The sequence below is a fragment of the Rhinolophus sinicus genome, linkage group LG01 (genome assembly GCF_036562045.2).
Source record: "Rhinolophus sinicus isolate RSC01 linkage group LG01, ASM3656204v1, whole genome shotgun sequence".
NCBI lineage: Eukaryota > Metazoa > Chordata > Mammalia > Chiroptera > Rhinolophidae > Rhinolophus > Rhinolophus sinicus.
Genome location: NC_133751.1, coordinates 98,717,278 through 98,745,274, shown reverse-complemented (window position 1 = coordinate 98,745,274; position 27,997 = coordinate 98,717,278). Strand labels below are relative to the sequence as shown.

The 27,997-nt window shown below is 47.0% G+C and overlaps 1 protein-coding gene across 14 annotated transcripts in view; it reads left to right on the top strand.

Moving 5' to 3' along the window:
• The first annotated feature begins 343 nt into the window (after positions 1–343).
• The window catches only part of MED12L (mediator complex subunit 12L), a 313,410-nt gene continuing 285,756 nt past the window's right edge, over positions 344–27,997 (top strand). For 3 of the 14 annotated variants that reach the window (XM_074333602.1, XM_074333614.1, XM_074333582.1), the window contains exon 1: positions 1,033–1,653. In XM_074333602.1, coding sequence (XP_074189703.1) covers positions 1,555–1,653 — 99 coding nt within the window. In that variant the 5' untranslated portion in view covers positions 1,033–1,554. Of the gene's footprint in view, positions 613–671; positions 963–1,029; positions 1,654–27,997 lie in introns of those variants that run through there. The other 11 variants (XM_074333622.1, XM_074333597.1, XM_074333609.1 and 8 more) reach the window with 6 other exon arrangements.

The following is a 27,997-nucleotide window of genomic DNA, read 5'->3' as shown; positions in this document are numbered from 1 at the left end:
CCCACACCCCGAGAGTGGAGCGCTGGCGGGTGGAGGACTGTTTTCCCCGGAGGATCACCTCCCTCCTTCCCTCCCTCCGTCCGTCCACACGCCCGGCGCAGGTGAGATTTCCGGCCCAGGCTACAAGAACGGCGACCTTAGGAGAGGTCGAGGCGGACGACGCTGTCCGCGACCGGGAGAGGGGCCCTGGGGGTCCCCCTCCCTCGCCAGGATTCGCCCCAGGGCAGGTCCCGGCGCCCGGGCCCCCGGGCTGCGCGCTCTGCGGCTGCGAAAACCTGGAGAGGCGGATCGGAGCGCGCTCGCAGCCAACTCCTCCGCGGTCCGGCCGCCGAGCTGGGCATGCTCAGTGCGGTCGCCGCGCCGCCGTCCGCCACTCGGAAGCTCGCGCTCCCGGGCGGTGGGGGCGAGAACGCCGGCGGCGGCGAGCCGGCGTCGCCCGCCGCCCCCAGACAGTGGCAAACTTCGCGGCGTCCCCAGAGCTCTCCCGGAGGAGACTGATGCCTTATTAATAAAATCAAATCCGATCCCCCCCATCCCAACCCTAATCATGGAGGCTGCGGCCGCCGGAGTGCCGCTGCCGCGGGCCCCTGCCCACTAGCCGGGGACCAACAGGTAAACTGTTGGGGGGTGGGGTGGGAGGAGGAGCTGCGGCCGGGGGGGAGGAGCCTGAGGTACCGGCGGGCGGGCTGCCCGGGTCGGCGCTCACAGCCAACCCTCCTCACCCTCTTTCCCCAGCCCCTGGAGGGGCAGCAAAGGGTTAAGTCGGCCCCGCGCCACCGTGAGCACGGCCCCCTCCAGCCGCCGAGACCGCCAGCTGCGCGCCTCGGCGCCTGCCCGGAGCCGACGATGCGCCACCGGAGCCCAGCGGGCGTCTAGGAGGCACCCGCGGCTTCCCCACCGCCCGCATCTCTGCCTCCCCCATCCGCTCCAGGCCTCTCCGCCGGAGTCGAGTCCGCGCCCAGGTGGCTGGGTCTGCGGGGCGCGTGGCGGCGTGGAAGGATCCCTGACGAGGAAGAGGGGCGGAGGCGGGCCGCTCCGCAGTCCCTTCCTGGGGCCGGAGGGCCACCCTAGCCTGGGGCGAGCACTTGGGCCACACGCCTGGGCGCCAAGAAAAGTTTTTTTCTCCCCCGGTGCCCCTCCCCCACCCCCGCCCTGTGCCGGGTTGGGGTGGGTTTGGGTCCATTGGTGAAAAAAGTCACACGTTTCCATCAGCTGCTCCTCCCCCTGGGGACAGAGTAGGAGGGGCGGGAGGCCGGCGCTGCGGAGGACCCGAGCGGACCTTTAGCTTCTGTCGGTCGCCGCCACAGGAGCGGTGCGTCCCGGAGCCCCAGCGCAGCAGGGTGCCCGCCGAAGGCTGCCCCCATCAGTGCGTGTCTGCGTGTCTGGCAGCGGCAGCATCCAACCTGCTTTATTCTTGCCTGCAGCGCCACAGCGAGCGAGCGAGCGAGGAGGGGGGAGAGACGGAGTCTGTCTGCAAAGTGCTGCTCCCTGGTGCTCAGAGGCGGCTGCTCCAGCTCCAACTCTCATTCATTTCGCCGGTTAACATGAGAGATCATGGCCGCCTTCGGGCTTCTCAGCTATGAGCAGAGACCACTGAAACGTCCCCGGCTTGGGCCGCCGGACGTCTACCCGCAGGACCCTAAGCAGAAGGAGGTAGGTAAGGGCGCTGCCGGCCTCCCCAGCAACCGGGGCCGCGCTCCGCAGAGCTGACCCCGGGCCAAGTTGGCCCAGCGGGCAACGGCGGCGCTGCGGGGGAAGGGTCAGGGAGGGGACTGGCGGCAGGGGCCGGGTTGGGGACTGGGGGACCCTGGGCGGCGGAGACCCAGCGGCTGTCAGTCCCCGCGCTCCAGTGAGACGCTTGCTCTTCGGGTGCAGGGTCGCTTCTCCGTTACCGGGCCTTGCACAGCATTGCCGGGCGCTCATCTGGTTCTTCTTTGCCGAAACCCTCCTGCTTGCTCTCCCCCGCTTCTGCCTGCTTTATTTTTCTCCCCGCCGCTTTGGTAAATCCTCGTAAACTTTTTGAAAAATGTTGGAATGCAATGCATCCGACACGGGTCTTGTGTTTTTGCTTCAGCTAAGCAGGGACGGGGTGTTTGTGCGGGGGGTGGGGGGGCGTGAGGGGGTGGGGACCTTTTCTGTTCAAAATTTCCAGTTTGGAGTGAAGTCGTTTTTATCGAAGTGATAAATATTTAGCTCTTTGGACTTACTTTCTGTATCCCCTCTCCCCTTTAAAAATCAATATTACGGGAAAAAAGTGATTTCGTTCCTAGAGGCGATTGGCTTAATTTGCGGGAGGCAGTTTTGTGTATGTGAAAGCAATCCGGTTACCTTGGGAGGGAATAGATACCGGGATTGCTTCTTTCTTTGAATGAAACTATTGGAGAAACCTTGACTCTTGCACTAGGTTCACTAGCTTCAATGGCTAGAGTAACCATGGCATTTTGGAGACATGTATGTGTTTGTCTGTAGTTAACAAGTAATTATATAACAAATCTCGTTATAATGATCACCCTTGGCTACACAATTTGCCAAGGGATTTGCCTTTTTTTTTTTTTTTTTAAAGATCACCTGCTACCCTGCTGTGCTTTCTGAATTTGCCAGTTGCAGCCCACCCATCCTCCGTTTTCTTCAGCTAAACACGAGTGAGAACGTTTCAGAACTTCTCTTTCTGGGAACCTAAAAATCCCTCTATTAAAAGTTTACCGGCCCACAGACATCACAGAGAGGGCTTTGTAAAGAAGGCAAGGAGAGGTCTTTAAGACTTCCCTTTTGATAAATGTATCTATTTCAGTAATAGAGAAAGAATGTTCTGGTTAAACTGTTTTGTTAACGTTTCTGAAAAAGGACTGACAGCTCCTTTTAGAGGGTTAGCACATTAAACATCTTGGAGCATCCTTTGAGTAGTTCGTGCTGAAGCTGGGAAGGTTTTTACAGGTGGTTCTCAGCTGAGGCTTAACATGAGGATAAGAGTTTTGACGAGACTTTGCAGATTTTTTTTCCCACCCATTTTTCTCCCTGCTACTCTGATCCAGAATAAAGTTAATTGTTAAGGACTGGAAATAACAAATGCTAAGGACCATGTGTAAAGAAAGTTAATAACTTAAAAATCAGTGGCAGGAAGTTCTTCAAGTTCTGGTTGGGACAGGGACATTGATTGGCTGCCCTTTATCACCTGGTAATTAATGTCTTGCTACATCTTCCAGAGGGCAGTATGATTGACAGCATCTTCCCACGTAAGGGATGGTAAGCCTCGGATGCCCTGTGCGCTTATGTAGCATTTACTCCTCAGGTCGACACTCGTTCAGGTTGGGGCCTCTATGATTCTGGAAAAAATAATTTGGGATTTTAGGATCTTACAACATTTTATGGAGTTCTAAAACTGGAAGTAACCTTAGAGTCTAGTTTTTAAAATAACTTCCTGTTGACAAAGTGAAACTGAGGCCCTGGAAAGCTACTTAATCAAGGTGTGTGGTGAATAAGCCCGGGAGTTGGACCACCAAACCAGTATTTATGTCAAGACCAATCCTGTGTTAAGGATGATTTATGCTAAATTGTGTTGTCCTGATATTACTCTTTCCCCCAGGGCAGCCACATTTTGTCTCTCTGGAGCAGAGTCAGAATTCTGTGTGACTGGAGCCAAATCTGAGTACAATATGAAACAGGTGCTTGGCTCTTCTTGGGTGGCAGTGCGGTGAGCAGCGTCTTGCCAGCCTCAGTCACTTATGTGTTATCTCGGATTTCTACCCTATTCCTGTATCACCTGTATTTTTATTCTAATGTTTTCTTTAAATTAACTTTTAAGGAACTTTTATGTTTCACATGTGCACATGAAATCATGGATTTGATGGGATATGTATATCATATAAAATGTGAAATTCATATCATGTGTACATAGTTTTCATTGACTTGATATTATACACATACACATTATTATATGTATTAAAACAAGACCATAATGTTAAAACTTTAAAAAGTTCATCTGTGCAGCTAAAAACATTGTTGTGTTCCATCAGAGATATGTGTCCCACATTATGGGAAATGCTGATTTAATGGAAGAGTGTGAGCTTCCAAGTTGGACAGACCTGGCACTTGGGATTCTGGCTCAACCTTTTTGTAATGTGTGGCCTTGGGCATGTTGCATAACTTGTCATTTGTAAATTAGTATAATTGTCCTCCTCAGAAAAATTTGAGAACCCTGGTTTTAAATTAGCATTACATTTGCGTGAGAAAAACCCTCCTTCTGGTAAAAGCTGTTCTTATTACCCTAGCTGTAACTTTTTATTATTGTTAACCAGTGCTACTAGTGTTCTGGAAAATAGCTCCCAAGGGATAGGATGAAACCTTTGAATGAAGACCCCTTGCAGAGAAGTATGTCGGGGAGGGGGCATTAACCTGCTGATCGATTGATTATATTAATATTATGTTCTTGGAGGCCACTGGTTAGCTCAGTTGGTTAGAGCGCGGTGCTGTTAACAACAAGGTTGCCGGTTCGATCCCCACATGGGCCACTGTGAGCTGCGCCCTCCACACTAGATTGAAACAACCACTTGACTTGGAGCTGAAAGACTTGGTCCTGGAAAAACACAAATAAATAAAAGTAAAAAAGAATATATTCTTAGAAGAGTGTGCTGTAGATCAGCACTCCACGGGACTTGATCATATGCTGTGTTGTAATACTTTGCTTTCTGGAGACACAGACTGGCTTCCAGCCTTGAAAACGGAGTCAGAAAGCGAGGAGTCATCCTTGGTTCCTTCTTCTCCCTTACACCTCATAATACATTGATCAGGACATTGGGTCTAGTCCAGTTCCCAAATATATTTCCGGTCCATTCACTGTTCCCCAGTCTCACCAATATGCTCGACTTTTCTTCTGCTTCAGGCTGACTTTTTGTGCCCCAGGACTCTTACAAATGCTACACTATCTGCCTGGACACCTGTCTGCCTATCCACCCCACTGTTCCACTCACCTTAGTCGGCGGTTAGGAGGGCAGGCTCTGGAGCCAGTCTGCCTGGGTTCAAATCCTGACTCTGCTGTTTACCTACTCCCGTCCTGCCCGTGCCTCAGTATCCCCTCCTGTAGAGTGGGGATGGGAGTGCTACCTACTCCATGGGGCTGTTGGAAGGTTACATGGATAACACATTAAAGCACTTTGACTGGAGTCTGGCATGGATCCAATGCCCACATATTTGCTGTTACAAATTACTGTCAGGCCTTGTCTCCATCATTCTGGTGTCAACCCAGTGACCTCTGCAGAGGCCTTTCTAGTGTAGGTATCTACTTTGTGAATATGCATTTATTTGCATGTTGCCATCCCCCACTAAAGGGTCAGGTTCAGGGAGGAGAGCTATTTCAGGCATCCCTGAAGTACGGGGCATCTCCTGCATTAGTTCCTGGGAAGCTGAGGGCATGAATGCTTGGGATATGTGAATGATGGATGCTGGAATGAATGAATGAAAAGAGGAAATCTGGTGACTGAGGGGTGTTAAGGAAAGTCTAGGTTAAGGCAGAAATTGTCCTTGACATCTACCTTGGAAGCTACAAAGCCGAAAGTGAAATTAAACTGGACGTAGGAAGAAAGCGTTTTACCCTGGGATAGAAGAGACTTAAATAGCTGAGTAGTAAATATTTTCAGGAAATCAAATTAGTTAGAAAATAGGTTGGGGCAGTAGTGAGATTTCCAGGCATCAGGACCCATAGAGCCCCACTAGCAGAGCCTGGCGGGGAGGATAGTCTAGTGTGCAATGCAGAGCTGCCCTGGACAAGCATGACTTGGGTGGGGGTGGGGTGGGTGGTGGTGGTGTGTCTGCTTGTGGATAACCCAGAACTGCCAGTGAGACTTGTTAAAAACAGATGGCTGGGTTTTTCAGATTCAGTAGGTCTGAGGTGGGCCCCATAATTTGCATTTCTAGCAAATCCTAGGTGATCTGGTGCTGCTGATTTGGGCCCCCTTTGAGAACCCTGACCTAAAGAGCAGAAGGCATACAGTTCTGCAGGTGCTAGAGAGTTTTGCGAAGCAGGTAGGGCAGGATTAGACATCTGTGTCTGGCTGAAGTCGCCGTAGTTTGGTGTAGCAGGCAGCTCAGCGAGGGTATGGTGGCTTTTCCCTCTCTTAGCTCAGATCTCAGGAAATGAGTCAGGAAGTCTCAGTGCCTCTCCAGTGGCTCTCCATCCATTACACTTGGGACAAAGCACAAACTCCTCACTTTGGCCATCATGGCCCTTCCAGCCTGGCACCGGCTTCCATAACCACAGCCTGTTGCCAGACCACCCGGCCTTGAATTCTGGCTCCATCACTGACTGCCTGTTTGCCTCCGATCTCACCCATGAAATAGGGTTCATATCTGTTCCTACTTCCCGGGGTTGTTGGGAAGATAAAATGAGATTTGAACCATGCCTGGCACACAGACAGCGCTCAGTACAGATCAGCCACTGTTCATCCAACCCCTTCCTTGTGAAATGATCCCGGGGCTTCCCCTTGTACTTACAGTAACATCCACGAGACCCTGCCCTTCGAGGTCTGGCCTCTGGCCTCAGTCACTCTTTCCTGACTTGCTTATCCTGCTCCGGGCTGTGCCCAGGTCCACTGGTCACTTCTCTTCTCTTCCAACAGGTCTAGCTGTTTTGTGTCTAGATTTCTGTCCCTTGCTGCCCCTCCAGTCGTGTTTCCTGTTATTTGACTCCTAGAGGTTCCTTCCCTTGGAGGGAAGTCTTCCTTGTAACCTGTGACCCATCCCCCTGACCCTTGCTGGTTCATTATCGCGTGTTCCTTTTTTTTTTGCACTTGTCACTGTCGGAAAGTCCATGCTAAGGTCGCTGATTCTCCCGTGCTCTTCCCCCCACACTAGAATGCGGGCTGCATGAAAGCAGGGCCTTGTCTGTGGCGTGCACAGCTGTGAACTGCTGCCAAGTGCGTGGGATTAGAGTAGGTAGAGGTGCTCAGTAAATGGTTCTGGAAGGAACTGATGAAATCCAGAAAGAATTGTTACTGAGCCATTGTGAGTATTTATAACATTTAGCTGTCCCAATGCATATTTTATTTTGGTAAAGATTCTTCTTGTTAGCATCGACAACTCTTAAAACATTAAATGCTTATTTCAGAGACAGCTGGGGAGGGACGTGGGGTGAGGGGAGGTGAAAATTTGTTTCTTTCTAGTCTTTGAGAGGGAGGATGTTGGTAAAGTTGCCTGGGAAGAGCAGACCAGTTGGCCAGTTGCCTGGGGGACGCAAAGACCGAGGTGGTTAGGGAGGAAGCTTCTCCCCTGAGAGTAACGGCCCGTCAGAGACCCGCCTGAATGTCAGTGTTCCGGGAAGGACATCTGTATGTGTAACTCTTGGTCTTGCGAGTCCAGAGTCTGTGTAGGAAGCACTGGGTCAGACAGAGGCCCTGCTGCTCCCAGAAGTGCTGTTACCCAAACTGTGTGGCCCAGGAGGAGGAACTTGGGGCTTGTCACTTCTCAGGGTCTACCACCACCTGCGGCAGAATCAGATGCTTGTTAAAAATGCAGGTGCCCCACCTCCACCCAAACCTGCTGAGTCAGAATTTCTGGGGACGAGGTTGAGGAATTTGCATTTTTAAACAAGCTTTCTAGGTAATTCCTAATAACTTTACATTTGAGAACCATTGCTTTAGTTTTCATCTTTGTCTGTAGCCAACATTGTAGACCAGACTCCCCCTTATTCCTATCTGCTCCCCACTGTTTGATGTGTTAGAACCTTTAGACAGATATACTCTTAGAAGTATCCGTACCTTTTGGTACAACATAGTGCAAATTTGTTTAGCGGCCTTTTCCCTGAAGTTTTGTCCTGACCGCCGGGGCTCCCAGCGTAGGCTTGCTCTCTGTCAGCCGGACATGGTTTATAGCAGAGTAGAATTCTATGTCTTGGTCTTTAAATATCCACAGCTCCCTCCTGCATGTACTTGTCCAAACTGGGACACAGGGGAGCAGCTCTTGTTTTGTCCCTTGAAATTGTGCTTTGAACTTGTTCTGGGCTGCATGCAGAGTTTTATGTTTGACTGGGTCTGGACTCGCAACTGGGCTCTTTGGGGACTCATGCAAAGCTGTTAATTTGGGGGGCAGCCACCATCCTTTAGTCTGTTGGGTATTTCACTTGGGCTGGCACCTGTGGAAATGAAACGTGATCCTTTAGGAAGTTAGAGGACCAGGAAGTGAGGTCGGGAGGGCAAACTTTTCTTTCGCTGAGGATTAAATAGGGGAAGGTCAGGATGCACAAGAATCCTAGGATTTTAGGGAAACCAGGCAGCAGTGCCTCTTGTGGGTGTATGCACGTGTACGTGAAGACAACGCAGAAGGAGAAGTGTGGAGTGAGTTGGAACCTCCAAGAGTTGTGATGTGTGTCTTCTGAAGCTCTCTGTGGGGCTTCTGGACAGACTAGGGAGGCATTAGAGAAGCTGGAGGCATCTGTTAGAAGAGTGAGCAGATTAACCAGCAGTTCTCTTTGGTGGTTCTCTGAGCAGCACTGAAAGGGGCTGGCTGACAGCCTGCAGCAAAGCGGACCTCGATCTGAGTGGGGACAACCAGGTAGGGAAGCGCAGAGGGAGGCGCTGCCTCCTACCCAGTGCTCCTGAGAAGGGAAGGTCGGAACACTGGAATTTTCATTGTCCTTAGATACTTTCTGGTTGTATGTGGCAGATACTTGGTTGGCTACTTCACCATCATTCTCATCCCAGGTTTCCCTTACCTGCTTCCCACAGACTTTTTTTTAAGCCTGGTTCTCTCTTTCCTGGGCTCTGTTGCATCTTGGAGTGAGCAGATGACTTAATTCTGGCTAGGGAGATTTATTGGAGATCTGCTACAGGACTTGTGGAGAAGAACCGTGTTTCCCCGAAAATAAGACCTAGCTGGACAATCAGCTCTAATGCGTCTTTTGGAGCAAACATTAATATAAGACCCGGTATTATATTATGTTATATTAATATTATATTATAATACCCAGTGTTATATTATAGTAAAATAAGACCGGGTCTTACACTAATTTTTGCTTCAAAAGGTGCATTAGAGCTGATGGTCCATCTAGGTCTCATTTTTGGGGAAACATGGAATTTCTTCCTGCCTGAAGAAAGTACTGGCACGGGGAGAGTGCTCTTTCTCAATGCCTGACAGCTCCTTAGTTTCCTGTGTTTGGAAAAGTAGTAAGAGGGTATGATGGTTGGGGCTAGGGCACCTCTCTGTGACCAAGGGCAACAAGCCTATGGATGAAAAGCCAACACAGAGAAGGTGATTGAGTAACTTTATGGAACTGAGGACCTCCTCTGCCTGGAGTTCTTGTTAAGTAAATAATAGATTTCTACGTGGTTTAAGCCATTGTTAGACCAGTTGTCAAATTTCTTGTAGCCTAACCCATTCTAATGTTGTCAGGGTATTTCCCATTTTGAAGGTGTAAATTTTGACACTGTCAAATCATCACAACATGAGCCCCCTGCTTCAGAGAATACACGTCCCCAGAACTCTCCCACTCGGTGGCTTCATGAGCAAATAGCAAGAGCCACAGAGCCCTGCATCTTGTCTGTTAGGCAGCACTGCAAATCCTGACCAGGAAGTGGAAACGGCTCCTTTATTTATTTCCACTTTTGACAAAAAGTTTTGATGGGAAGGGAGGGAGAGCCCTGTTCTGTTTTGTTTGGAGAGGGAGATTCTGTGCGTTTGTACCATCTTGTGGGGGAGAACCAGTTATGCGTGGAGCTAGAAGGAAACTTACAGATGGGTTGTTCTAACTTTGTCCTTCAATACAAAAGGAAACTGAGTCCCGGAGAGGTTAAAGTGACTTGTTAAGGCAGATCTGGGCCAAGCACTTGTGTGCCCTGATTTGTTCTTGCAGCTTTCCTTGGCCTCCCCTCTGTAAACAGCCTCCGCTTCTGTAAATGTTGCCCTGGCAATGAGAATTGCTCTGTATTTTAGGGCAGTCAGTGCCTCTGTGAGAGCTGGGGTCTGTTCAGCTCACCATTTGATCTTCTCAGAGCCTGTCAGAATCTTGTGTCTCCTGGGCAGAGGGAAGAATACTCCGGAAGCTCAGGCACTGTTTCCTTTGTGGTTTTTTTGGTAGAAGGTTCCCAGTCTTGTGTGTGGCCTCGTGTTGGTAGCTCAGGCATTGGCATCTGTGGGCTGTGCGTGCTAGGGATCCTTCCTGTCGAGCTTTCTTTTTCTTGGTTGAGATGCTCCTTTATGAAGCTGCCCTGGAGAGACAAACACGAGCTGTACCAGTTGCCCACTTCCAGGGAGCAACACTTACATGGAATTCTGTGTAAGTGAATCCACTGTAGTTATGCAATGCAGTGGCCCTGAGAAGAGGAGAAAACACTGTAGTCTCTGGGTTTTATTTTCCAGGGATTGAGGGAAACGTAATACATACATGCCAATTAGATTCATTTGTTCAGTCAATGGTGTCGAGCACCCCACAGGCCCTTTGCTGTGACTTCGTGATCCCAAGGCCCGAGCCTTGTTTCTTTCTGCGTGCCTGGCTGTGAGCACAGGCCCGGCCCACACCCAGGACTCACAGCTTCTTGTCTTCTATGAATGAATGCGAGAATAAACAAGTGCTAGGAGCATTGGGTATGGTCCTGGGCACCTAGAGACCATGGTTTTTACCTGGGGATCATCCCCTCCCCCTGCCATTGGCAGTGTCTGAAGGCATTTTGAATAGTTACAAGTGTGCGTGTGTGTACGTGTGCATGTGTGAGCTCGCATGTGTACGTGTGTGTATGTGTGTGTGTGTACACGTGTGTATGCTTTGCCACTGGCATCTCAGCCATAGAAGCCAGGATGTTGCTAGCGTTCCCCGTTCCGGACAACCCCCCACAACAAAGCATCGTCTGGCCTCACACGTCGGTAGTTCCGAGGGTGAGAATCCCTGGTCTAGAGGGAGTCATGGGCTTGTGAATGAGGAATGCATGTGTAGTGTTTCAGGGATTCTCTGAGAGGAGTGTACAAAGTGCTGTGCCAGCCAGAGGGCATGGCCAGTTTTTGACAGGACTGATGGAGGAGATTTTTGAGGCTGGGACTTGGAGGGTGTGTAGGAGTGGATGGGGCTGAGGATGTGAGAGCCAGTTAATTTTGGGAAGAGGAAGCAGCACGTGCAAAGTGTCACAGGCCCGAAGGAACTTGGGGTATGCTCTGGGCTGTGGGCCGGAGGCATGGTATGGGGTGTGCAGGTGTGGGGGAGCTGGGTTGGAGTGGGAAAGAAAGGGGAGATGAAGTTACGGGAACCTTTGCATGCTGTGCTGCGGTGTTTGGATATTACGGTGGAGGCGGTGAGGTGCCGTTCAAGGGTGTTCAGTTAAGGGAATGAGGTTTAAGATGATGAAGGGCTGCAGTTGGAGGGGTCCATGGCTCTGCAGGTCACGTGAGGCAAAGACTGGCTAGCTCGGTGGTCACTGATATTCTGGGCCTGGGGGTCGGTGTGTTAATTTCTTGTGGCTGCCATATCAAGTTACTCCAGAACAGGAAGCTTAAAATGATGGAAATTTATTCTCTCAGAGTTTTGGAGGCCACAAATATGACGAAAAGTGTCAGTAGGGTTGCTCTAGGGGGGAAATTCTTCCCTTTCTCTGCCAACCTCTGGTGGATGAGGCGTCCCGTGGCTTCTCTGTGGCAAAAGAAGCCTAACTTACGCCTTTATCTTCATGTGGCTGCCTTGTCTGTGTTTGTTCTTCTGTGTGTGTCGTATAAGGACACTTGTTACTGGATTTGGGGCCCACCTGGATAATCTAGCATCATCTCATCTCAGCATCTTTAACTGAATTATATCTGCAAAAACCCTTTTTCCCAGTAAGGTAAAACTCACAGGTTCCAGGGTTTGGTGTGGATATCATTTGGGGAGGGGGGGGTCCGTTTTTTTTGGGGTTTTTTTTGCCTTTGGGGATTGGGAAGCTTGGGAAGAAAGAAGAAAGGATTTAAGAGAGGTTATTTGGATGGAAGGATTGACAAAATGTGAAAGAGAGGGATGAGTCTAAGGCTATACCAACATTTTTAGCTTAGGCCACTGGTTCCCAAACTTTCGATCTTAGGACCCCTTTATAATATTAAACATTTTTCAGAATCGCATGGAGCTTTGTTTATGTAGGTTATATCTGTGTTTACTGTATTAGAAATAAAAACAGAAAGTTTAGAAATACATATTAGTTCATTTAAAAATAATAAACTAATTTCATGTTGAAATTTTTTTTAGGAACATAATTATTTTTCCAAATAAAAATGTTTTACATTTTTGCAAATCTCTTTAATGTCTGGATTCTCATACCTTGTTCTATTACACATTCAGCCTGTTACAATATGTTGTTTTGACTGAACAATATGAAGAAAACCTGGCTTCACACGGATATGTAGTTGGAAAGTTCTGGGGAATCGCAGCGGTCTTGGACGCGGAGAATCACTGGCTTACACAGTTGGGAAGTGGATTGATGGTGGTCTCCAAACTAACACACCACTGGGAACAAAAGAATGTGTTTGATTTTTTTTTTTTTCCAAGGGCGGGGGAGGCAGGGGAAAGGGAGGAGAGAATCAGTTCCTTTCTGAATGTTTTTGACTGGAGATGCCTCTGGGGAGTCCAGTTTGAAATGGATAGTAACCGTGTTTCCCCGAAAATAAGACCTAGCCGGACAACCAGCTCTAGTGCATCTTCTGGAGCCAAAATTAATATAAGACCCTGTCTTATATTATATGATGTTAGATAAGACTGGGTGTTATATTGTAATACAATAAGACTGGGTCTTATATTAATTTTTGTTACAAAAGACGCGTTAGAGCTGATTGTCCGGCTAGGTCTTATTTTCGGGGAAACACGGCAGTGGAAGCTAGAAATCTGGATTTGGCTGTGATATGTTTGTGGGTGTTTGAAGTCATGGCTGTGAGTATATGTTGAGAATGTGTGAATAGCTGGAAGAGCAGGCTGACTCTGAGAATGGAACTTTCCCGGCTGGACTTCCTGGACCCAGTGAGCAGGACCTCTGAGGGGGCAGTTGGATGGAGGTGGGTGTGGGGTGACGAGCGGCCTGAAGGGAGAGTTACATCATGGGGTGAGGCTCCGGCTACACTGGCCTCTTCTTAGTTTGGCAGCTTCTCTCCTCAGGACCTTTGCTTGTGTGCTTCCTGCTGCCTGGTGGCCTTATTCTCCTGATCGCCTTTCATCACTCTGCACAGTTTGTGTTTGGTTTGTTTATTATGTGCTTCCCCCCCATGGCGCAGGGACCATGATGTCCCTTTTATCCCCCACTGATAACCGAAGGCAAGGAGAGGGCCTGGTATATGGTAGGAGTTAAACAAGTATTTGTTGACAGGCTCTGGTAACCAGTCTTTATTAGCAAATGGTTATTAGAAACCTGGTAAATCAAGACTGAGTACAGGACACAGGAAGCCAGGAAGTATAAGACCTGGTCCCTACCCTTCAGGAACTTGGAGTGGAGGGCTGACAGTCCTTTGTGCAGAGTGGTTCAGTGGGGTGCTGGGAACAGCTGAGGGAGGGGTCAGTTCTCTTGGGTTAGAAAAACATCTTCAGAAGTGGGGATGCTTTCCAGGTGACAGAGGGTGTGAATGGAGGGTAAGAACGGAGGCCCAGAGACGCTATTTTCACAGGAATTGCAAGAAGTTCAGTAAAATAAGAGTATATTCAATCTATAAACTTGAACATGTCTATAGATTTTGGGGACAGCTGAGGGAGAGGAAGAGATTAAAGCTGCCGCAGAGAGAAGGGATTATCCGCTGTAGCAAGGCTGATTTGGTCCCGGGGCCAGGGCACTGAGGACCCCAGCACAGTGGTGCCGGATGCAGAGTGTGTTCTGGATCACTGCCTCCGAGAAAGGGGAGGGAGGCAGGACTTAGACGGGGCTCCCTGTTTACCCTGCATTTTCTGCAGGCATCCCACAGTCAGTTTGTGCAGAGGTTTTCTCAACAGGAGTAAACTCACCCTCCATCCCACATCCGACCGAGGTCACCGCTCGGCTATGCCAACGCCACCTTGTCAGTTACAATCTGTGCTGCTTTCCTTTTCCAGCCGTTTGGTTCATGGATTAATGCAGGGAGGTTGTTGAGATTAGGACCATTTAAGGTATCAGCAGCAGTGAAAACTTAATAAAAATGTATTTTGTCCAAAGTGGTCTTGGCATTTTTTGCTAAGATGCTGGTTTGCGTAAAGATAGGAGGTTCCATCAAAACTACGCCCAAGGCCGAGCTAAATATTTCATCTTTCTCCTGAGTTCTGCAGGGGAGGTTAATACTGACATTGCTCAGTGTTTTCTTTTGTTTTTAAGTGCTGTTAGTAGACAGCATGGAAAATATTTTTGGGGTCAGAGCTGTTTTTACTCTTGGGTCAGTTTTAGACAAAATGTCAACTCCCTCTTGAGAAAAAAAGATTCTTTATGAATCGGAGACACTATTTACGTTTCTACTACTCACATGAGATCTACTTTTAAGTCATTAAATAATCGAAGTATTTCTGAAGTTATATTTTCACTTACTTAGTGCTCAATATATGTACGTCTCCCACTGCTGGGGGGTGTGGGAGTGTAGAAAAGAAACAAGCTTGCTATCTGTCCGCTCTAAAAGAGTGCTTCTCAAAATATCTGTGGTGAAAGACTGGTTTTTCTTTTTTCACTTAATTTTCAATCTGTTGCACTGACATAAATACATGAGGAAAACGAGTTACTAGAAAAACGAAATGCTGACTGAATGTAGTGGCCAGTTTCCAGGCTCTCCCCTAGCTTTTGCACATTTCTTGCTGTGGGCCTGCAATGGTTTCAGACCACACTCAGGTAGCACTGCTCCAGAAATTTACATCAGAAATGAGTCATGTGTTAGTTTTATTAGCTTTACAATTGAGGGATGACATATACGTTCAGTGCGGAGGATAAAGTGCCACTTTACATCTGCTCGCCCAGGTCGATTGTGTTGGTTATTCTGAATGTTTGCGCATGTTTGGTTTTATGCCAGCCTCACAGACACCTCTAAGGTGGGTACGATTATCTCCTTTGTTCAGATGCAGAAACTGAGACATGGGGAGGGGCTCATTTAGCCTCCTACTGGTGGAGGCGGACTTGTGAGCCCCTGCTGTAGCCCTTCTGCTCTGTATACAGTGAGGCTAAAGATACTGTGAGTTGAGGAAAGACGGTTGGACTACCCCGAGGTTTTACTGGAGGATGGCGGGGATGAGGGACGGAGTCGGTGTGACTGGGGACATGCTGGCCCCTTTCATAAGCAAAAGCTGGAAGGTGGGATGAAACGGGAAGGGGGCACAGGGCAGGCCGGGCTTGGAGTCCGGGCAGGTCGGTGTGGGGGGTGGGGGGCGGTGATGAGCTCCTAGCTCCTGCGGTCACGTTTATCTCACTAGCTCACATCTAATAAGTCAAGTGTGGAGGTGGGGAGGCTGCAAGGAGGGTGGCTGTAGTAACTAAGGGATGAAGTAAAAAGAGTGGGCCTGACGAGGGATAAAATAGGACTGGAGACCCACGGGCAGTTGGTGACAAAATTGATCAAAGGAAAGGAAGAGGAGAAGAGTGTGAAAATGCTCCGACTTCTTGGACGCTGTTCAGCAAGGATGGTCGGTCCCGTTGCTTGAGGACCTCAGAGTGACATGTCTTTGTGCTCAGGCTTCAGTGTTCTGACAGGTGTCCAGAATTATTTGATTGGTGAACTGAGGGGAATGTTGAGACTCCCTTCCCCACTCCCCCTGTGACTCCTGGCATGACCGGGGTTACCAGAAGGTCTGACTGAAAAGGCCTGTACCCTTGGTTTATTCCGCTTACCGTGCTTTACATCTCGCCCTCAGTACCTGTTTTACCCGCCTCCCACAGGCGGGCGGTTTTGGTGGTGGTTGAGTGCCAGGATTGTTAGGAAGGCTGTCTAAGCTCTGCAAGAGGTGCTGGTGGTCAGGCCCCTGAAAATAAAGAGGGTGAAGGCTGAGAGGTGTTCATAGAAGTTAACTTCAGACTTCATTTTCGGAGGTGGAGTCGGGGACATTCATTTTCTTGGCTCAAAAATTGTAAGTTTAGCCTCTCTGTTTCCAAGCGATGGATCTAAAACAAATGAACAAAATTACATCACCAGCAACAAAAAAAGAGACATTCCCAATTTCTGTTCCCTCTCTCCCAAGCAAGAAGAAGTTCTGCAGTTTCACCTGATTTTCCTGCACCTGTTTTATCCCTGTCACTCAATGAGTTTTCCTTTTTCATGAATTTGGAATTCATTTGGTGGAAATCGCACAACACCCCTTCCTACCGGTGTTTGCCGAGTGTGGGGTGGGGGATATAGTGGGGGGGTGTCAAAGGGTAAACAAAAGGGATCAGGTTAGGGAGTGAGCGTGTGTCAGGTCACTGGAGAGTGAAACTTCAGGGGACAGAAGCCATGGCTTGTGTCTGTGTCTCTGCCTTCAGATCATCAGCGCTACGAAGAGAAAAATACGATTTACAGGAAGAGTTTCTATGGGATGCATTCACAGTGCAAGGACTGAAGGGGACTGTGACCTACCTGAGCGGAGGGGGCTCTGAAGAGGAAACTGGCTTTCAAGGCCTTAAGTAAAATTCCTGGCAGGATAAACTAGTGCACACCTTAAGTCCTCTTTCCTGCTGTACGATTTTGCAAATCTAAAAGTTCAAGTATTTTTCCCTGGCAGCGTTCCTGCAGTTTTTCTGAGCACCACGTCCAGGTGTTTGATATGGGAGGGTAACATGCATTTGAATGTGATTTGAATATGAATTAATGGGATGCAAGTATTTAGGTAAGAGTGGAATGAATGCTAAGTCTATTTAGATATAATTTGAAGCAGAATCTCTCCCACTTTAAAATGGGGAGAAGGGATGGCCCCTCTCACTTGTAGACAGGGTGAGGGGCGCTGTCCCAGGGGGTGGGCAGCTCCCAGAACTGCGTGTATTCAGCCCGTCGTCCCTGTTGGACATTTCGTCCAGCCGATCGGAGAGTTGCTGAGTTCCCGGTCATGTGTGCTTTGGGCCTGTATATGTTGGCCATACAAAAGGGCTTCATTATAATGACAATTATCCCGGTTTGGCAGTACTTTCTGTGTGCCAGGTACCCAGCTTGAGTGCCTCACCTACGACTTTCACTTATTCTTTACAATAGGCGCGTGAAGTAGGTGGAAGTATCTCCATTTCACTGAAAAGAAGGGAGCCAAGACCCCAGTATAGGTTTGTGGGGACCACCCTGATCTCCTCAAAGATCTCTCTGTCTTGGAGAGTCCATTGGACCTACTGGGGGCCTGGTTCTTACATGGCCGCTTAACCATTTCACTTCTCCCCACCTCTTGGCCTCAGTTTCTCACCCCGTAAAATGGGGACCCATCCTGCCTGGGCCACTTGGCTCTTATGAGGACGGGCATGAGTGTGACGCTTCAAGGCCAGGGACTTCTATTGTCATTACTGATTCTCTTCTTTTTCTGCGTGGGTCTCAGTACAGGTGTAAGGACAGGACTTGTTGTTTTGTGTTGAGCTCATGTCCTTTTGGTTTCGCCTTGGTCCCCAGTGTGAGTGATTGATGGCCCGCAGGTGTGGTTTGGATGGGGGTGAATATTAATAGCAGTGTAGATGAGGGTGGATGTGGCCGGCTGAGTTTCAGATGTGGCTTTGATGCAAATGTGGCCCTGGTGTCAGAGATGTTGGAGGGAAGGGGGAAGTGCTAGGTTGCCATTTAGGGGAGTCCTCTGTCCCCTAAGTCAGTCTGGCTCATTCTCTTGGCCCTCTTTAGGAGGACACCCCCCCTTTTTTTAAGCTTCGCAAACTGCTATTAAGTGACACTTAGAAGAGATGCAAACAGAAATTCCCCCCTATTGCTGTGGTGCGGGGCTGGGTATGTGCTTATACAGAGCCACGGATACTGCTTTTCCCAGCTGTCGGACACTTGGGCAGCAGTGGCTGTCCTGCTGCTGCCTCGTGGCCTGGCTCCTGATTTTGAAGGGTAGTGTTGCCCTGAGGGGTAGAACAGAGCAGAGCTTCCCTTCCTGCCTCCCTTATGGGTATGTTTTAGTTTCCCTGGGCTGCCATAACCAAATACCACAAACTGGATGGCTAAAAATCATGGAAGTATATTCTCTCCCAGTTCTGGAGGCTAGAAGTCCAACCCTGAGGCAGGACCACACCTAGAAGGTTCTAGGGGAGGATCCTTCCTTGCCTCCTCCAGCTTGTGGAGCCCCCAGCATTCCTTGGCTGTGGCAGCGTAAGTCCAATCTCTGCCTCTTTCTTTCCTCTGAGTCTTTCCTCTTATGAGGACACACTGGCCGTATTGAATTAGGACCCATCCTAATTCAGTATGAGCTCTCCTTGTTTGTATCTGCAGAAACCCTATTTCCAAATAAGGTCCCATGCACAGGTATATGGGGTTAGGACTGACATATCCTTTTGGGGTACACAGTACAACCCAAAGGTAGAGTGCCTACCGCTAGTCTGTCTCTAGACTCTTCTCTGCATGTCCCGGGTTTGTCTGGTATTGGACTTTGCCTTCTGCATCCCCTCCAGTGTTCTCGGGAACTTCAAGTATCAACCATCTCCCTTTCCTCGTTATCGTCAACTACTTCCTTCACTGGATTCTTTCTGGTGCCATCAAAACATGCACATGTCTTCACATCTTAGGTCTCCTCCTACCCTGTGACCCCATTTCTCCCTAATTTCCCCAAAGCACCTTGTGTGCTCACTGCCTCCTTCCCCTCCCACTTCTTCCTCTGCTCCTTCCGGTCTGGCGTCTGCCCTTGTTCCATGGAGACACCGCAGGTCACGAGTGACAGCCATGTTCCCAGCAGCACTTGCTGCTGTCGGTCTCTCACTTGGTGCAGCAATGTCTTCTCCTGGCTTCTCAGGCAAAGCACTCCTAGTTGCCTTCTCTCCTTTCTGGCCAGGCCATCTGTCTCCTCTGAAAGCTCTTCTACCTGCCCGTTAGATCAAGGGTCTGTCCCAGGCCCGTGTCCCCTCTCACTTTATCCTCTCTCTAGGTGGTCTCAGCCACCCCAGGCTTCATTTACTGCTGCATTTCCCCGAAAATAAGACCTACCCCGAAAATAAGCCCCAGTTAAGATCATCAGCCAGACGGATGCGTTTGGTACATTACGACGATATTACAGAAGAAGATGATGTGACTCTATTTGAATAAATGTAGATTGTTATGTACATGAAAAAATAAGACATCCCCTGAAAATACACCCTAATGTGTCTTTTGGAGCAAAAATTAATATAAGACCCAGTCTTATTTTCGGGGAAATACGGTATAAAACCCGGTTTTATTTTCGGGGAAACACAGTACCATATGCAGACAACTCACAACTTTGCAACTCCAGCCTGGATTTCTCTGCACTCTAGACTCGTACAGCTAAGTGCCTGTAAGAAACATACTGTTTTGTCTGCTATGCCAAACTTACATGTAAAACTGAACTGTGATCTGCTCCTCTTCCCTTTCCCCCCCAAAAAAACACGGCTGTACCCTGTCTTGAGATCTTATCATCCCGGAAATGTGGGGGACACCTTTGACAACCTCACTCGTCATTCCGTCTAGCATGTCAACAAAAATCCCATTGAGTAGCCCTCCTAAAATCCCTGCATATACGCCTTTCTTTCCACCTGTGTCATCACCATCTTGGTCCGCTGCCGTCATCTGATGTCCTGACTCTAATGAGAGCTGATGACGGGCCCCAGACCCTCGCCGGCAGCCTGCCATTTATTCTGACCCTCGTCCCGTCAGCTCGTTCACCCTGCTGACCTGTTCAGGCCTTTCTACATGCTCTTCCCGTCTCTGCTCTTACCTGGTGAGGGACACACATGCCCGTGGTTGTTAGCCTTCCTGATGAACCGATCCTCTTCTCTTTATGACATGACCCTCTTTATCTTTTGATAATTGCTCTTTATTTTGAAGTCTACCTTACCCGGTGTTGATGTAGCCCCTCCAGGCCTCTTATGCTCTTCATTTGCAGGGTATTTATCTTTTTCCATCCATTTACTGTCAACTTCTCTCTTTATGTTTAAAGTACAGCACATAGTTGGGTTTTGGATTTTTATCTATTCTTACACTTCCTGTCTTTTGATTGAAATCTTAGTCCATTAACAGTTAATTAGCATTTAATGTACTTATCGATATGGTTGCATTTAGGTTTACAATTTTACTATTTGTTTTCACTGTGTCTTCTTTCCTGCTTTCTGTTGGACTATTAAACTATTTTAAAAAATGATTTTAATTTACCTATTGATATTTTAGTTACACTTCTTCACCTGAGTTTTCTTTTTCTTTTTTGATTGCTCTCGGAGTTGCCGTGTACATCCCTAATGTTTCCGCTGCAGAGTTCACGTTGTATCCCTTCATGCAAAGTGTCAGCCTTACCATTGGAAGGGTCCTTCTCTTAACCTAGTTAACTCCTACTTCAGAGTCAGAGCTCAGCCCAAAGGCTGCTTCAGGGAATTCTTGTTTGACCTCTCAGACGAGGTGAAGCGCCGGTACGTGCAGTCCGAGGGCCATAGTTCTCCTCCGGGCGTTCATCACACCGGCGATTTGCTCTCTGTGGAATCCCCGTACTTAGCCCAGTGCTGTGTGCTTAGCTACTTGTTGATTAAATGAAGGGGAGCCCTTAGTTGTGGTTTGAGGAAGGCAAAAGCCTTCATGATAATGTACTCCAGGGGGTGGGCATGGCATGACGTAAAGCTGAGAGGCTGAAAAGACAGTGTATGTAGGAAGGCATATAGTAGTCAAGTAGATTAAATGAGAGTTAAAATACAGAAATAAAAAGTAGCTCTAAGTTGTTATAACAATAGCCACCATTTATTTATAGAGCACTTTATGGGCCGGGCACTGTGCTAAACTCTTTGTACATTTTCTTACGTAACCTCAGCCCTGTGAGTTCTTCTTGTCTCTTTTCAAACGAAGCACCTGAGGTACGTTTATTTACCTGGTTCTCAGTCACTGGGAAGGGCTCTGCGTTCCCACTCAGATCCCTGTGATTCTAACTCTTAGAATGGAAGCAAGACAGGGAAGCGGAGCTTGTCTGTTCACAGCACTGAATGCCTGTCCTAGTAGGTAATTGTATTTTGATTCAGGGCCAGCGTAAGGTGGAGTGTAGGCCCACAGGTGTCACTGAGGGTCTGTAGATTGTCCTGCTAGGTGCTTCTATTGTGTTGCCCCTTCTGAAAAAATGAAAAACAAAACAAAAAAAGGGGAAAGTCCTCGGAGGCTTTGGAAAGGACAGTGCAGAAAAGAAAACCTACCTGAGGAAGATTAATCTGGAAGGATTCAGGCAGGCTGGATTCAGGTGAAAGTCTGGACAGAAGAGGGGCCGTGTGTGAGGAGCCGTGACCAGGGCCTGCTGTGACCAGAGCCATAGGTTAGATAGCTGGCTGCCGTAGTTTAAAGGAAGGAATCAGTGTGAGACTTTTTTTTTTTTTTTTGAGAGAAACATGAATAGAATTGCTTAATGATGAGGTATGAGGAGAGAAAAATTATTCCCTTATCTTCTGGGTCATTTATATCTGCTAACTGTAAGTGTTGCCTGAAGACCATGAAATACACCCATGAGGGGGATTATTGTAGCCTCGTTTCTCAAACTGGGATCTGCAGACATCCTCTGGGATCTGAGAGAATGTTCTTTTCAGGGAGAGGTGGACAGGGCTAGGAAAAATAGTTATAAAGTTGTCTTTTAAAGTTTTGTTTGTTTTGGGTAAGACCCCAGCTAACAGCACAGCCTGCCTGACTGGTGTGTACAGGGACATTTTTCTACTTCTGTGACATTATCTTCCCTGGTGGACATTTCTGTCCAGTTCATCGAGTCACTGAGTTAGTTTGTTAGATGTGAGTAGGTAGGTGGCTGAGGAAATTGGGTGTCTCTGCACACGTCTGTGCATTAGATGAGAAGTCTGGAGGAGGTTAAGTGTATATGTGAATACCTGTGTCAATATTTGTTTGCATTTATTATCTGCTTTTCAGATGGTCATTGAAAATTGTGCTAAACTGACCTTTCTTTTTTGAGGGAGAAAGAGCTTAACCAATTTCCAAACTAGCATCAAAATGTTTTCACTTTCCTAAAGAAACGTTTTATTGAAATTAAAAGATTGCTTTGAAAGGGATCCAAAAAATAAGATCATTCTCTGAGGTTCAAGGTAAATGTGTGAGATTTATGGATGAATTTGGAGCTCAGCCAAAGCATTGGAGGTCTGATTTTTGTATCAGTATTGAATATGAAAATGCAGCATGAACACTGGCCTTCCCTATGGACATGGGCCAATTTCTAAGCTTTTGTTTCTTTTTGTCTTTGAGTACCTGTCTTCCTGAAATTGCTTTAAAGCTTGTTGTTTTAGTTAAAACCAATGACAAGAGGTGGAAGAGTCCTCTTTTCTCCACGGTTAGGTTACTTTGGGACCAGTTATGTTTTAAACCTGTTGAAATCCATATACAGCCTGGTGTGGTGCCCTAGGCCACCAGGTGTGGATGGTAAATTCGTATTCTCAGCTGGCACTGTCTCTTGGCTGAGTAAATATTAGGTCTTGCACATGTGTTATACAGTGTTCCCGTAATGCTGTGAATGATAAGCAAATATGTTTACAACTCTGAATTCATGGTTGTTCTCCCCCGAACAGTTATTAAAAGTATTTTCTTTTATGCCCCATATGATATACAATGGGTAATTTTTTTACCTTTAATATGGGGTCCTTTTATTGGAAAAGGGTTGGCACTGCTGATCCAGTGCCCAGAGCACAGGCCTAGGAACGCGACCCCGATTAATAGTTGGGTGTGTCCCCAACTTTTTGAGGTTTTAGTTGCCTTACCTTTGCAAATACTGTAAGAATCGTTGACAAGGTGTAGTGGAACAAGTTTAAATCTCTGTCAGGGTCATTGTTAGAATTTTTGGTGGTTATCCTCTTATTTAGAAAAATCTTTGAAGAGGTTTGTTAAAAGATAAACTGAGGCTTATTAAAATTTTAGGAATTTGAGCAAAAATCAATTCAAATCGGGCAGCACCAAACTGGAAGTGGTTAGAAGCGCTCCATTGTTGGGAGCTGGGGAAAAAAAGTTTTATAGAGAAAAGGTGGAAGCAAAGTAAGGAAATTACTGATTGTCTATAGTTTAAACCAGGGGTGTCCAAACTGCGACCCGCAGGCCAACTGCAGCCCGCAATCCATTGTTAATTGGCCCCGCAGCAAGTTCCAAAAATATATTTAGTTTACTTAAATAAACCAGGTGAGGCAATACGTACTTCACCTCGAGTGAGTGGCCCGGCTGTTTGTGTATTTTACCGAACATGGCCCTTGGTAGAAAACGTTGAAAAAAGTTTGGACACCCCTGGTTTAAACCCTAGTTGGCTGTTTGTGTGCGTAGATTTTGACTGTGTAACCTTGATGTATTTGCAGGCCTAGATTTTGGTCTGCTAACGTAGGCATCACAGCATCGGAGCCCCCTCAGTCTGATGGCCTCCTGGTTTCATTAACTTAACAATCCCCCTTTTGGTCATCCTCTCATACATGAGCGACTGACTAAAAAATTGGCGTTAGCGCCACTCTCAGTCACCATCAGAGTGAAATTGCTCTTTTCTCATCATGAAATTCATAGGTTATAATGTCAGATCTGTGGAAGAATTGCTTTTGCTGTTTATCCTGTTGTTTATCTTGTTTCTGTTTCTGCAAGTGCAGTGAGACCGTCTGATGCGTTGCTGAAGGCTGCAAACGTGCATTTAGTCTTTGAGAGCCCTGTGTGCCAGGTAGGCTGTGATGGTGGCTGCCAAGAGGCTAATGCCAAACGACTGAAGTGGACTCGTCAGGCAGGGACCTCGTGAACCAAATGAGTTGGTGTCAAAGAAATCAAAGAATGTACCTGATGAAGTATCAACCTATTCTAGCCATGTGGCTTGTTAATTTCTTGTTGGAGTTTCTACAGTACCGGAGGTGTTGATCCAGGTCCAACAGGAGGTATTTGCCATGGCACTGACTCTTGCTTGTTTAGCCAGCAAGCAGTCCAAAGCAATTCTCGTGTCCAAAACCACCTTATTGGCAGGAGAGCTTCGGGACGTTTCTTGTGCAGCCATGGCCTTAGCTGGAGACTCAGCAATGATTGCCAGAGTTAAGGATAATTTCTAATCATATATTTGTACTAACTACAAGCCAAGAAAGAAGGAACTGTCCACAGTGACACCCATTCAGAGGGGTGAACATCGGCTGGTCAACTTCTTTTTGGTCGATAGTATAAATTTAATGGGATGGGCCGGTGTTGAGTGTCTGAGGTTATTACAAAGGGACAATAGAACAGTAAATGCAGCAAGAGCACATTGTCCTTTCATCCTCCAGGTGTCAAGACAATGAGTTGCCCAAGCATAGGGACCATTGCCAAAACCTCCACATAGAAAAGAGTGGGCAGGAGGTGTAAGTAGGACTCCCCTGTAAGTATTAGCATATCAATAACAAGTATATCCCATTGTTTGGGGGAAATTTGGGGTGTTAGCATCATTCAACCAAGACTCAAATATGGTATTATCACATATTGAAAGACCACCTAAACATTTGGGCCTGACAACAAGTCTACAAATGGTCTGATTTACACTGACTCCTTTGCAGTGTCTTTCGTATATATTCAGTGGATCTCATTTTTCCCATCCCAGGGTTGGGTTAAATTGAGGCAAGGAATGGGGGTATGTGGATTTAGTGTTTTAACTTTATAAAAGGGATCTGCGGAACAATTTAGGCATGCAGTGGCGTTTGGAATTCCAATGTAATTCCTTATGCGGAGAATTAAGGAGTCTCTCCCTTCATGTACTGAATCTGGTTTAGCATGACAAATCCAGCGGTTAGGTACTATTGCAGTAGCTATTGTTTGTGAATTCCTAATTAAAGTGTTGTCCTCCCATGCATTAACAGGGAGAAAAAACAGATAGCAAATAGGCAAAAGGGATAAACGTTTCTATTGGACATGAAGATCTTGATCTATGATCTTGGGAGAGCTGTCCACCTCAAGATGTTGTCTGCTTCTGGGGAGGAACCTCCCCAGTCAATGTTAAGTTTAGATCTCTGGCTGTTATGCAGTTTTAAGAATCTGGAGAACCTTTTTCAGTTGGGAGAGGTGGACCCAGTGTTCAAGTCCCTGAAGTTTGGCTGCCAGCTGGGTAGTGAGGAGGACCTGGTATGGTTTCTTCCAACTAGGTTCAACGGCCGTCTTGTTTACGTGTTGTTTTCAGAAGACTCGTTCTCCAGGTTCTGTGTTGTGGAAGGTTCGACTCTCTGCAGAAGGAAGGGTCGTGGAAAGCTTCCTTTACCTGGTGGAAATACACTTTGACATAATGCATAAATCAAACTTTACAATACTGAGTCATGTCAGAAGTTATGAGTACAGGAGAAACGTTCTATCATCAAAGGCACAAGTCTTCCCGTTAACTATTTTGTGAGGCGATAATTTATGCTTTCCCATAGGTGTTGATCTAATTACTATCAAAACCAGTGGTAGAACTTTTGTCCGGGGCAGTTGATTTTGATAATTTAGCTAGTTTTAGATTTGCGTTACCATTTGTCCATTTGACTTTACCAAATGACAGGATGGTAATGCCATTCATTGTGTCAGCAGCACTTTAATTGTTCAGTTATTTGTCCAGTGAAATGAGTTTCCCTATCACTGTAGGTTTCCTGCGGATACCCCATAAAAGGAAATATATTTTCTAAAAGTTTCTTACCGTGTTTCCCTGAAAATATGACCTAGCTGGACAATCAGCTCTAATGCGTCTTTTGGAGCAAAAAATAATGTAAGACCCGGTCTTATTTTACTTTAATAAAATAAGACCGGGTATAATACAATATAATATAATATGATATAATATATAATATAATTATAATATAATACCGGGTCTTACATTAATTTTTGCTCCAAAAGACACATTAGAGCTGATGGTCCAGCTAGGTCTTATTTTTGGGGAAACAGGGTAGCTACATTTGTGGAGTCACCCTTTCTGCATGGGAAGGCTTCAATCCATCCTGAGAACATACAAACAAGTATAAGAACATACTGATAACCCGTTGCGGGAGATGGTTGAATGAAATCCATTTGTAAGTGTTCAAATGGCCCAGTAGGTGGTGAGGCTGCTCCATCTAACACCTTGATGGTCTTTTCCAGGGCTGTGGGTTTGACACATCAGACACTGGCTGTCAACCAATTTTGCGACCTTGGAGCAGTCACCACCCCGCCAATACTTTTTCATAATTTGGATCCTTTTATCTGTGCTGTGATGAGTTGCAGAATGTAGAGGTTTTAGTAATGACATTTTTAAGAGTTCATGATGAATTATCTGGGCCCTTACTGAGTCCTTGTTTAATGTTAAATTTGGGGCCCTCATTGGTCCTAATGTTGTCGCTCCAACTCAGGTGCTGGATTTTGTCTTTTATATAAATTATCATGAATAATTTGGTTAGAATCAGTCTTCTGGAGTTTGTTCAAGTTGCATACCAGAAGAGTTTGAGTGCTGGCCGATGTAGTGTTGAAGTCTGCTCGAGCATTTCCCGGGTACTCAGGCTCTGTTGTTCTAGTATGAGTGAGCGTCATAACTGTGGTTTTGTTAGGCAATAGAATGGCAGCGAGCTGTGCCTTTACTTGGGGCTCGTTTTTGACTGGGCTTTGCAAGAAGTGAGAAACCTCTCTGTTTCCATAACATACCAACGCCCTGGACCGCCCCAAAGGCCAGTGTGCCCTCCGTGTAAATGGTTACTGATTTTCCTTTGGCTAGCGGACTAACCCGAGGGAGGGCAAATAGTTCAGCTGGTTGTACAGACTTACACTGGGGAAGGGGTCCGTGTTGAGTTGTTACAGCGCCTCCTGCATATACTTCCCTTTTGTATTCTTAGCATTGACAGAGAGTTTCCAATCTGGGTTTTATACTAGTCCGTCCTGTAGTCAGTGTGAGGGGTCAGTCACCATAGCGCCACATCTGCACAGGGATGACGACCTGTACCATCGTCAGGCACCGTAGCAGGTTGGGCAAATTATAGCCCTTCAAGTGGAGGTTAGAAGGTGTCGATCAGGAGGGAGCAGTTAACCGGAGGATTCCTCGGAGACCCATCTTCTTATTATTTTGGTAACCCAATTTTTAAAGACTTCCCCTGATGGAAAAACAGTCTGGACTACTAGGGGGAGGCCTATTAAATGATGGGTTCAGCAGCGGGAATTCTTTTTTCCATTGCCCTGGTTGTTTACAATGAAGGCAGACATTTCCGGGCCCAGTACTCCCGAGTAGCGGACCTCTAGGTTCTGGCCTGAAATGTGCCCATGGAGGTCCTCTCAGCCCTTGGAGCTGTTGTAACTGCAGGGCCAGAAATTTATTGGCTTTTTGAATTTTATATTGCATGAAGGTCTTTTCAAAATGTTCAGCTAGGAGTGTTAATTTAGCAAGAGGGGCAGCTTCCCAGTCCAGCTTTTGTATCTCTTTATTAGAATACTTAGTTCAGGCTGGAGCCCATTAATGAATAAGAAGTCAGCGTTTTCTCTACGCCTGCATTTAATTTAAAAGTCCAGAATGTTTCACAAAAAGGGTTTCCAATCTTGTCTTACAGTCTGAGATTGGTTCATTCCTTTTTTTTTTTTTTGCAGGATTGAATACCCATTAGTTTTGTGTGGAAATGCTTTATCAATACTTTCAAGTAGGTCTTGGGCTATTTTTCTAGTGCATTTTGGACCCTTCCTGGCAGAGTGATTAGTATGTAGATCTTTAATATTGCTTTCGGGATATTCCCATTTGGGTTCAGCCATCCATTTTTGGGTATTGCCAAGTCCTAATGTCATATGCATACGTTGATAGAGATCCGGGAGTCCTGGATTGTAAGCTCCAATTAGAATTCTCAATTCCTCATAAAATTTTTGAGGATTCTCTTGAAGATTTGGGAAATCTTTGATAATGGCCCTAGTTCAGCCTTTGACCATGGAGGAAAGATGGTTACACTGGTATCCGTGGCTTAGCAGAGGGCTTCCCTTTACAAGACGTTTTTTTTAACCTCTCGCTCGTCTTCAGAGTGAAAAGGCAGTTGAGTAAAGGGATTTGTAGGTTCAGAAT